This window comes from Chelonia mydas, chromosome 5, assembly GCF_015237465.2.
Source record: "Chelonia mydas isolate rCheMyd1 chromosome 5, rCheMyd1.pri.v2, whole genome shotgun sequence".
Taxonomy (NCBI): Eukaryota; Metazoa; Chordata; order Testudines; family Cheloniidae; genus Chelonia; species Chelonia mydas.
This window is the reverse complement of record NC_051245.2, coordinates 43,640,488-43,652,708: the sequence shown is the minus strand read 5'-3', so window position 1 is coordinate 43,652,708 and position 12,221 is coordinate 43,640,488. Positions and strand designations below refer to the sequence as shown.

Below are 12,221 nucleotides of genomic sequence, written 5' to 3'. Positions count from 1 at the left end.
AAATACTCTAGAAACTGCACTCTGTGCAAATCACGCTACTCAATTCATAAGAATTTTGCACTACTTTAGTGTCTCCCTCTACCTCCCAAGGCAGTGGCTTTAATTATGCAAATCAGAGCCAAATAAAATCCAAAGCAGAAAAAGCTGTCAATACAGATGTGAGAATTATGTTGATTTGGGTATTTAAGCAAACTGATATTAATACCACGTAAATGGAGCTTTGAAACAAATATGGTCATATTACTATTCATACTTAATTTATTATTTTGTCAGTGTAAATATAAAAACATTTGTAAGCTATATTTGCATTTACTGTACTTTTCAGAATTCTCTTGTTTATAGGCTTTTGTTCACCTTACATGTCTGATATGAAACCATGTCAATTTTGGTCAGAACTTATTTACACTTATTCAAAATTATCTGTATGCAAATTTATTTTACTAGGGTTGGCCTCTGATCTCTGTGACTATGCAACACCCTGTTGACTTCAATGGGAACTCATGTGGGCACGAAAGCTCATCCAAATAGAGTTTTTGACTCCTACTATGGTGCTCTATCTATTGGACCACACTGACAAACCTGGCAAAGTTTTACAAAACATAGTAAACCACAAATAATACAGAACATTCATTAAGGAATTAAAACAAACTCTACTGCATCATGCAATTAGCATTGGAATAGACCTTAAAACTTTGGTTAAGATACAAGTCATCTATGCCACTAAATTCTTGGGTTGGTTTTTTTTTTTTTTGCTATACCCCTATTTTTCAATTCAGTGAAGCCGGCAGAAGTTACAACCTTTTTGTAAATTAAGACTTTTGGGAAAAATTCCAGCTTTTAATTTTTGAATTACACTTTGCACTTACACAGTACCCTTAGCCCACAGATTTCAAAGCACTTTACAAACATTTAAAAGCTCACAGCTCCATGTCAGTATTTTAATATGTATTTTACAGATGGATATTGTTCACACCACACAACAGAACAAGATTCCTGACTCTTAGTCCTCTAAATCCAGGTACTAGACAATTTACAATGCCTAATCAAAATATGTATTGAATTTTGATAAAAGAGGTTACTTCTGAAAGCATTATAGGAGAAAAGTCACCATTTTTCCTATACAGAAAATGAAGGATTATATGCCAAACAAGGATTTACTGAGAGATTATAACAACTGAACAGATGTCTTTCATAATGCCAAGGAACTAGTTACATTAATACTCCATAGAAAACAAAGCTGAAAATAGATATGATCATTACCTACACATAACTTCCAGTATCTTTTACAGTAAATGCACTTTTTGAGATTGCTCAGTGACTAAAAGGCAATTCCTGAACTTTGGTAATAGGTTCATATATTAATGTATTGACAGCAGCATTTTCTCATGAACAATTAAACACTGTAAATAAAAGTGTTCCCATTTTAAAACTCCAAAAATACATTTCCTTTTGGGCAAGATTGTGACGTAGGACACATTTCTAAGAAGGTGTGTGAAATATGCCAGACTGAAACAGAGTTAAAAAGTTGATCAAGCAAGTCAAAGTAAATAATCTTAAAATAAACAGAATTTACCTTTGAGCCATCCAAGCTGATTATCCTATAGACATTTCTTGTGCTGTCATAGAAGTAGGACACAGTAACAGCATGCTTGCTGGTGGGAACCCAGTTCTTCTTAGTGTTTGGGTCAATCTGGAAGACATGAGCTCGGGTGCTGAAGATGGGTTGTTCCCTGCAGGACAGAAAGTAAAAGTGATGAATCTGGTTTGGACACAGCATGGTTTTTACATTAGTGATCTGGCAATTCTGACTATCGGGATGTACATATTTTACTTTGCATGTGTATTTTTCCTCCACAAAAATCGTTATGTGAAGTGGGATACAGCAGTTTTAAGTGCATTAACACAGAGAAGAGCAAGATTTTTAAAACAAAATCAGTGGCCAGCTGTAGAGTCAGATAAAAAAGGATATACAGTAGATATCTAAATATAGATTCATCACTGATCCACCACCACCTCAGCTCCCACCCTCCATCTGTCTACCCCTTTAAACACTGGCAGTCATTAATACAAGTGTAATTACATCTCAGTATACTGAACATTGTAGAGTGCATTGACTTCAAATCCTTCTTTTCCTTAAACTTTTTAATACTCTGATTATTCAGTAATGGTCTATCATCTGAAACTGAACTGGCCTGCTCGATTTAATTAAGCTACAGATGACATTCATTAGTGATAGGAATATGTTTTCTGAAACCCTCATCTTTTGGAGTTTATTACTTGAATGTTCTAACAGAACCATGTAATTAGCCAATGGCAGCACAGTTCCAAGTGAAGTCTGGGAAGAACATGAGACAGATCGGTACAGGATGCCAGGCCTCCACACAGACACCACTGCACCCACAGTATTAGGTCATGCCTTCCCCAGGATTCATGGGGTTGGAAGGCTGTTTTCCCTGACCAAAACACAGCGGCTGAACTCAGAAGCTAAAATTCATTTTCCTCATCATCAGTCCTCATATCATCCCTTCCTTCTGAATCATTTCACTTACTCCACTTGTCTAGCATATCATGTTTAAACTTATGGCCCTCATTCAATACCTGACACGAAATTTGTTGCATCTACGCCTGAATTGAATGCAACAGAATTTTGCAATGGCACAAATCCAGTTCTCTCCAGTGTTCAGAAATTTAAAAGCCATAAAAAACAAAAATTTTACAAATCTTTATAAACAGCTATTTTGGAAAGATCCATTTTGGGATGGGGAAAAATACTTTTGCATCATAAATCCAACTTTTAGGTATACTGATAACTACTATAAGAACAGGAGACGAGATACCACACAGGAGCTATGTTCCTGTTCAGTTCTATCAAAATGGAGGATTTTTTTCAATATATTATGAGTCAGTACCCGAGTATGTAAACTGTAGGTATTTACTGTTAAGTACAGAACAGTGCCTATCAAGTTTCCTTGCACTGACTGTTTTTAATGCTTTCTGTAAATTAAAGAAAGACTGCTCTTCCTATCTTTTTTGTTGTAAAGCTGTCTGTTCACCAGAAGAGAAAAGAGGGGAAGCTTTAAAAAAAAACAAAAACACACACACAAAACCCAATTTATACAGTACATTAATCCATGCAAGAAAGAAATAGTAGCTAAACATAGTAGTAAATAGCACAGCCCTATTTGGTTAAACTAGTTGTGACAAACAATTTTGCCCAGATATCCTGCTGATTAGAATCTCTTGCAGCATCTAAAATGAAAAACTAGCCTTCTCAGAAAGATCAAAAACCCGAACCATGCCCCTGTTTTCTGCTGGCACGCTTAATTTTTAGCTAGAGCAAAAGTTATACTAAATAGAATGTGCAAGGGGCATTTGTCAATAAATCAATTACATTAGTATAAATCTTTGCTTCCAAAAACAAATGAAAACTATTGAAAATGTATTCTTCTGTCTACCTAGCTACCACCTCAAGTTATTTCTAAGGGGAAAGTGTTATAGAATCTCAATTAGTCATTCAACATTAAAGATTTTCAAAAGTTCCACTAAAATAAAGTCTTTTGTATTCATCGACAGTAGCATTAAAGCATAAAGTACATAACATAAGAGCTACTTACATTTATTTACTAAGACATTCAGATACAACCAGCAGCTAACTGTGTTAGTACTTGCCTCTAAAAACTGTATACAAGAGTCATGGCTTCAGCTGGTTAAACCTCTCTTCTGAGAGCTTTCTTCCAGTAACAGCGTAGGCCACGGGTGATGAAGAATATATGCTTTAGCTACCTAAACACACACATGCAGTTTTGGCACCAGTATTCAGTGTATTAAGCAGCGGATTTCGGGGCTTTTCTGCACATCAGTTATATCGTATGTATGCTCACAGAATTCACTGATTGTTTACTGGATCCATCGATGGTTAACATTTCAGAAAGACTGAAAAACATCCTATCTTCTACCTAAAAGCAGGCCCACACATACAAACTATATGAAACCTGAACAAAGTTAGTTCTGGTATTTATGTATATAGTATATCAAACTGATGTACTATCATTAATCAGAACCTCTTAGAGAGCATTTTTGTAGTCATATAGCTGAAAAACACCGTATGTGCAATATAGATGAAATATTTTCTATAAGTTCGCAGCTAAATAACTTTCCCCCCCAAAGTTATTGCATTGTTACATATGACAGCAGAAGTGAGTAACCACCACTGTTATATATAGATCGGCATGGGTTTCATGTTAGTGAGTTCTGAGACCTCTAAAATTTTGAAACAAAAAGTTAAAAAGCTACATGCCTGTCTGCATGGATTTCTTTGAGGGAGAAAGGAAGAAAAGGTCTATAAGAACAGTTAGTCCCATCCTCTCCTAGCTATCGTTTTCCTAGCTTTCCGTTTGCAACTGCCTCTTTTACTACTTCTCCACTATTATGAAGATGCTTTCAGTACTCATTAAAATGCACAAACCAGGAGTAAAGCAAGAGCTAGTTACTAATTACTAAGAACATGAACTCTTTTCCAGAAATATCTTGACAATGAGCAATGGCGAGTGGAATTTTAAAGAAGTGACACAGTATCCGAGTTTAAAATAAGTTTAAATTCATCTGCATGTGGCAGACACACCTAGGCTAATCTGCTAAGCTCCAGAGCAGACACTTCTGGGGCAACAGATGTATTCTTCTGTCTACCTAGCTACCACCTCATGAGGAGGTGGATTTACTACAGGTGAAGGGACCAAACCTGTGAGGGAGCCCTAAATTCATACTGAAGTCAATGTTAAACCACTTGCAGGATCAGACCCTATGGATAAAACCGTAGGTAGAATTAGGAATCTAAGGGGATCCAAAAATACCAGAAGCTGCAATAACAACGATATTGTCCTTCTATTTGTCATCATTTTAAAATATTTTTAATGACCCTTTATCACCTTAGTCAGAGATATGCGCCAGGAAGATGATCCCATGAACAACATTTTGAATGGACTGGAAGGGGCAACATGGCTGGCATTAAAGCCAGACAGCAGGAGATTTGTTGACTGTCATCATCTCATGTCAAGTCTACTATAGAGTCTTGGCACTCTGAGCAGAGAGGATTAAATCTTGGCATTATGGCGGTAGAAGTGGCAAGCCTCGAACAGTGCCAGGATGCGTCCATTGGGAGGCAGAGTAAAAAAGAACATACAGATTATGACATGAGTGACCGGGGGTGGGGGGAAGGCGTGTTTCCATCATCTTATCTACAATGAAGACAATCAAAAGCTTGTCTTTGGTAATGTTGAGTTTAAAATTGCCAGATGAATCAATGTCAGAAGCACAGGAGAGATACAGGACTGGAGGTAGGGAAACTGTCATGACAAAGTTTTTGAAGTTTCCTTATGGATGCTGAACTATTCAGATTGATAGAGATGCAAGGGGAAAGAGCAAGTGCTATTTCAATGAGACACTGAGCTCTTCCTTTCCTACCAATCTTTCCAGAGAGTGCAGGACACTAAATAGCCCAGAGTGGAGAAGTATTGGCTTGCTCTTCTCTTGCAGACTTTTTTTCCCCCACAGAGAAGAAGAGTATTGTTGGAGTTGTAACCAGTGGTTTATAGTTTCAATAATGCCAACTATATCAAGTTTCTTAATGAGAATTTCCCATTCCACTTGCTTATAAACAAATGCTATGAGTCTGGGTAACAGGCAACGGAAAACTCTTCTCTTCATGTTCTTTATGACATGCTGAGTGATTTTTTACTGAACTTGTCTCCTTAACACCCTCCCTTTGCATTGCTAATTTAAAGGCTCTCCATGCTGCTTCAGCCAGGCTCCAGAGAAGACTCACCTATGACATTCATACCATCCCATTCATACAGCCCTCTCTCCTAGTGGATTGTGGCCTAATGTTCCACATAATCAAAACCTTTGGCTTCACACCATTCACGCAACCCACATGAAGTATTTTCTACCTTCTCTCACTCACAGGACTGGAACAATCTTCAAGATTACTTGAACTTTCCTCTTCTTCAGCTTCCTTCCAAGATCCCTGAAGTCTTCCATAATCCATGTAGTTCCATGTGATGCCATGCCATTGGTTTGAATGTGTATGACCAATGTCAACTTGCCAGACAACTGCATAATCCCATCTAATCTTGCAGTTAGGATCTTGTATTTTTGCTGTCTTATTGTTCTTGTGTCCCTTCCTTGAATTCTCTGTTCACATTTCTTAATATGGAGTCACCAATAATATTGCTTGCCTTCTTCGGATGGATGAAGAACCTCCTGTTGGCTGCTCCCTTCATACCACAAGGTTATTTACCAGGTATGACCTTGGTAGCTCTCTGTTCAGAGGTGAAAGTAAGCCGGTACGCCCCAGTACGGTGTACCGGCAAGAGCCGGTGCGCCGTATCGGGGGTGGATCGGCTTCCCCAGGCACAATTTAAAGGGCCTGCGGCTCCCAGCAGTGGCTGGAGCCCCTGGCCCTTTAAATTTGCTGCCAGAGCCCCGCTGCCAGGGCCATGGGGTAGCGGCAGCAGGGCTCGGGCGGAGATTTAAAGGGCCTGGGGCAGTAGCAGCGGCCGAGCCCTGGGCCCTTTAAATCGTCCCCAGAGCCCAGCCCCCGCTTCCCCGGGCTCTGACAGGCTCCAGGGATGATTTAAAGGGCCCAGGGCGGTAGTGGTGGCTGGAGCCCCATCCCCGGAGCCCTGGGGAAGCAGTGGCGGGGCTCTGGGGACGATTTAAAGGGCCCAGGGCTCCGGGCACCGCTACCGCCCAGGGTCCTTTAAACCGCTGCCAGAGCCCCTGACTGCCGCTGTTACTCTGGGGAGGGGGAAAGACACACTTACCGGTACAGGGTGGGCCGGGGCTGGCTCTGACCCCCCCAGCCCCACCCCTTCTGCCTGAGGCCCCGCCCCTTCCGGGGGCCAGAGCCGGCCCCAGCCCAGTCCTGTACCGGTAAGTCCTTAGACTAACTTTCACCCCGGTTCTGTTCCTCCAGAGACAGACCCCTTAGTAATTTACTCATTGAGTATTTGACAGTGATTCAATACTTCTAATCAGGTCAAAACCCTCCTGGTTCTACTTCCCCTCTTGGTCAAAAGTTGTCACGCTCTCCAGTTCCTTTATAGCCAGTCCTTTCCCTTATATAGATGGTTGTGGAAACAATTTCTGAATTTAGTTGTCCAAGAAGTCTTGTTTTCTCAGATGCTGCAGTGTTGAAACTTGCACTTCCGGACAATACATTTTGTATACTAGTATGGCCGTCAACTTGCAGTTCATGTACCAAAAGTCCTGTCTGTCTTCTAGCAGAATGGAAATAACATATCCAAGGCAGGTCACAGCAGTTGTTTCCTTGTTCTCCATATCAACTACTTAGTGTGGAGCCATCCCTAAACAGAAGGAACCACACTCCCTCTCCAAACCTCTTCTGTTACAGCTCCCGTTTGCTTGGCAACCAGTTTGTATAGTAGAGTTGACCACACCTCACCTAAAGTGGGCAGAATATTGTCTGGGCTTGCTGAGGGAAGGCAGCTGTGCTTTATGTCTGGGGGTGAGAACAAGGTCAGAAACTGCTGCAAATGGTGAACAGCGGTCAGCTTTGCAGCGCTGACTCACCCCACAGGAATGTGAGGTTTGAAGGCTATAAAGGTGCAAGGCCTGGGCATTGGAAGCCCCTTTTTTTCCATGCAGCAGGCAAGGCAGCACCCATCCTCCCTCCCCTAGAGGTGGTGAATATCAGGTTGGGCCTGCTGTGGGCATTATGCTAGTTGCTCCTTTTTAAGGGGGTCTGGGAAGGAATTTTTCCCACACCACCAGATTGGCTTCAGTGCAGTGAGGTTTTTTCACGATCCCCACAGCGGGTGTCAGGGAGGACCTTTCTTGGTAAGAAGAAAAGGTGGTAGGCTATATGTTGCAACTTATTTTGTAAGCATGCGGCAGATGTCCAGTGAAGGTACTCCATAGGGAAGGCATCCAGTGACCAGATAAATGGCCTGGTAAAGGACTTAAAAGGATGTGCTAGATAAAGGAACAGAATGAGGGAGGGGCTTGGGGACACCTATGATGGGTACGGCATGGAACCAACCTCCCTCCCCTCCTCCAATTATTATAGCCCACCTTAACCCTCCTACGGGGGGTGGTAAGGTCCAAGCCATAGGTTGGCTGGGGGGACCTGGATGGAAAATGAAGGGAGGCTGGCGGAAGCCATGGGTAATGATTTTAATAAGCATAGATTTGCCTGCATTGTACACTTGATCTGCCCGGTAGTCCCAGATATCTATATAATAAAGTTGTGGCCTGACTAATATCCACATCAGGTGTCTCCTGTCCTTTTTTCGGTATTCCCAGACAATGGAGGGTGTAAATTTCAGCTTGAAGAGATTTACCCACGCTAGCGCTGACTGAGCTAGAGTGCTAAAAACAGCTGTCTAGTTGCGGCAGCACGAGCAATGGGAAGTACTGCCCCAAGTACATACGAAGGAGAGGAAGCCCCTCCTGCTGCTCATGTTGCTGCAGCTATACTTCTGTTTTTACACAATCAGAGCTAGGATAGGTATGTCTCCTCAAATTGGAATTTACACATTCCAGTCTAGTGAAGACAAACCCTAAGCCTTACTGTTCAGCTCCACACCTTTACTAACAGATGGACTAGCGGATCTTAAACATAAAAAAGAAGCTTACAAGAAGTGGAAGGTTGGACATATGACCAGGGAAGAGTATAAAAATATTGCTCGGGCATGTAGGAAAGATATCAGGAGGGCCAAATCGCACCTGGAGCTGCAGCTAGCAAGAGATGTCAAGAGTAACAAGAAGGGTTTCTTCAGGTATGTTGGCAACAAGAAGAAAGCCAAGGAAAGTGTGGGCCCCTTACTGAATGAGGGAGGCAACCTAGTGACAGAGGATGTGGAAAAAGCTAATGTACTCAATGCTTTTTTTGCCTCTGTTTTCACTAACAAGGTCAGCTCCCAGACTGCTGCGCTGGGCATCACAGAATGGGGAAGAGATGGCCAGCCCTCTGTGGAGATAGAGGTGGTTAGGGACTATTTAGAAAAGCTGGACGTGCACAAGTCCATGGGGCCGGACGAGTTGCATCCGAGAGTGCTGAAGGAGTTGGCGGCTGTGATTGCAGAGCCCTTGGCCATTATCTTTGAAAACTCGTGGCGAACGGGGGAAGTCCCGGATGACTGGAAAAAGGCTAATGTAGTGCCAATCTTTAAAAAAGGGAAGAAGGAGGATCCTGGGAACTACAGGCCAGTCAGCCTCACCTCAGTCCCTGGAAAAATCATGGAGCAGGTCCTCAAAGAATCAATCCTGAAGCACTTACATGAGAGGAAAGTGATCAGGAACAGTCAGCATGGATTCACCAAGGGAAGGTCATGCCTCACTAATCTAATCGCCTTTTATGATGAGATTACTGGTTCTGTGGATGAAGGGAAAGCAGTGGATGTATTGTTTCTTGACTTTAGCAAAGCTTTTGACACGGTCTCCCACAGTATTCTTGTCAGCAAGTTAAGGAAGTATGGGCTGGATGAATGCACTATACGGTGGGTAGAAAGCTGGCTAGATTGTCGGGCTCAACGGGTAGTGATCAATGGCTCCATGTCTAGTTGGCAGCCGGTGTCAAGTGGAGTGCCCCAGGAGTCGGTCCTGGGGCCCGTTTTGTTCAATATCTTCATAAATGATCTGGAGGATGGTGTGGATTGCACTCTCAGCAAATTTGCGGATGATACTAAACTGGGAGGAGTGGTAGATACGCTGGAGGGGAGGGATAGGATACAGAAGGACCTAGACAAATTGGAGGATTGGGCCAAAAGAAATCTGATGAGGTTTAATAAGGATAAGTGCAGGGTCCTGCACTTAGGATGGAAGAATCCAATGCACCGCTACAGACTAGGGACCGAATGGCTAGGCAGCAGTTCTGCGGAAAAGGACCTAGGGGTGACAGTGGACGAGAAGCTGGATATGAGTCAGCAGTGTGCCCTTGTTGCCAAGAAGGCCAATGGCATTTTGGGATGTATAAGTAGGGGCATTGCCAGCAGATCGAGGGACGTGATCGTTCCCCTCTATTCGACACTGGTGAGGCCTCATCTGGAGTACTGTGTCCAGTTTTGGGCCCCACACTACAAGAAGGATGTGGATAAATTGGAGAGAGTCCAGCGAAGGGCAACAAAAATGATTAGGGGTCTAGAGCACATGACTTATGAGGAGAGGCTGAGGGAGCTGGGATTGTTTAGTCTGCAGAAGAGAAAAATGAGGGGGGATTTGATAGCTGCTTTCAACTACCTGAAAGGGGGTTCCAAAGAGGATGGCTCTAGACTGTTCTCAATGGTAGCAGATGACAGAACGAGGAGTAATGGTCTCAAGTTGCAATGGGGGAGGTTTAGATTGGATATTAGGAAAAACTTTTTCACTAAGAGGGTGGTGAAACACTGGAATGCGTTACCTAGGGAGGTGGTAGAATCTCCTTCCTTAGAGGTTTTTAAGGTCAGGCTTGACACAGCCCTGGCTGGGATGATTTAACTGGGACTTGGTCCTGCTTCGAGCAGGGGGTTGGACTAGATGACCTTCTGGGGTCCCTTCCAACCCTGATATTCTATGATTCTATGACTAACCACTCAAACCCCAGGCTGAACACAGACTCAAGGCTCCCAGCTATGCAGCCCTTTCCAAGGCAAACAAACCTGTCTCACCTGGCTAAAAACTCGCTACTGGATCTGTGGACCTGCCTGCAATTAAGTATATAAGACTCTACATGTTTAAAATACAAGCGAAACAACTAAACTTTTATGGGGTAGGACAATCTATAACATCTCAAAAGGTATGCATTTCTTTTTTATTGTTTTTTATACATATGATGACTTAGAAATCTTACCACCTAGTAGCTTCAGCTCTTCAGCAGAAGAATAGCGTGAACATACATAAATATTAGAAGGGGTCAGTTTGTGAAGATAAAAAGTGTACAGCTGGCAAAAGGCATTTTAGGTTTCTATGTTTGATAACACCACACCCACTCAGTCTGGGATTTTAAAAAGTGCTCAGCATTGCCTAATCATTGTCTTTAAAATTGACTCATTTCACTGAGCATTTTTAAAAATCCTATCCATAAAGAGTCATCCCCGCTTCTCCACCATGCTGATAAAAATAAATTTTTAAAAAATCATAGCATTTTACCAAGAGGCTAAATATATTTAACTTAAGATTCATATGTATACCACTAGAAACTGAGGTAATATACAGTTACATTAATATGTACACACAGGGCCAAGTTTAACACTGCTGTAAGCAGGTGTGATGCCACTGAAATCTGTTGTAGGTGGCCACTTACATTTTTATACACTGAAGGCATAAATTGTGTATGTGTGTTGCATGGGTGATACATCAGGAAACCAAATAGCTATGCAGAAAATAAAATAAGAAAACTTTCTTAAATTAGATCCTTTTGATAATGTTTTGGCATTTCCACTAGTTACTGACAGAATCTTTACAAGTATTTAATCCTATAAAATAGTGCATTTGGGAGAAAAAATTGGCTTGTGTACTATGACGTCAGCTGAATGCTCTGGAAGCCCATAAGGTATAATTTCAAAAAGAGAAAAGGAATAACTAGAAAAGAAACTGCAAGCAGGTTTTGCTAAAACAGCAGACAGCATTAGCATTCTAATCTTTACTTACATGAGACAAAAAAAAAAAAATTGCAAGAGCTATGATTGCTCAGCCTGGGAAAAACAGAGTTTCATTAAAGGGATTCAGTATTTTGAAGAACATAGTACAAGTTTTACTTTTTCTACCCTGTTCTATCATACAAGAGGACAGAGGTCACTGAATAAAGTCAATGGCTGCTAAAATTTAGAATAAATAGAAGAAAGTACCTTTTCAACAGTGTATATTCCAATTTAAAATTCACTGCCAATGCAAAGTTATCTCACAAATGTAACACTGGCAGGTTACGTTTTGGCAAATTTACAAAACACTGAACAAACTTATGTCAAGGTTCCAAACCTTATAAAAGACAGGCATGAGCCAGTATAAGGAGTCTCTTCCTGGAATTGTAGGGTAGATTAGGAAGGTAGCAGACCATGGTGGTGGGAGAGAGGAGATTGTCTTATAAACCCAGTATGTCAGGCATAGGAAAGCCCATCTAGTGAAGAGGGCACTAGGGTGGGGCTCAAGAGAACCATGTTCAATTCCTGCTTCTGCCACACTTCTTGTGTGAGCCGCGACATGTGCTTGATTTATCTGGTGTCTCA

At 41.9% G+C, this 12,221-nt stretch overlaps 1 protein-coding gene across 1 annotated transcript in view; it reads right to left on the bottom strand.

Annotated features, from left to right (window-relative positions):
* Window positions 1-12,221, bottom strand: part of HOMER1 (homer scaffold protein 1) — a 150,810-nt gene that overhangs the window by 109,752 nt on the left and 28,837 nt on the right. The window contains exon 2 of the mRNA XM_027829001.3: window positions 1,574-1,730. Coding sequence (XP_027684802.1) covers window positions 1,574-1,730 — 157 coding nt within the window. The remainder of the gene's footprint in view (window positions 1-1,573; window positions 1,731-12,221) is intronic.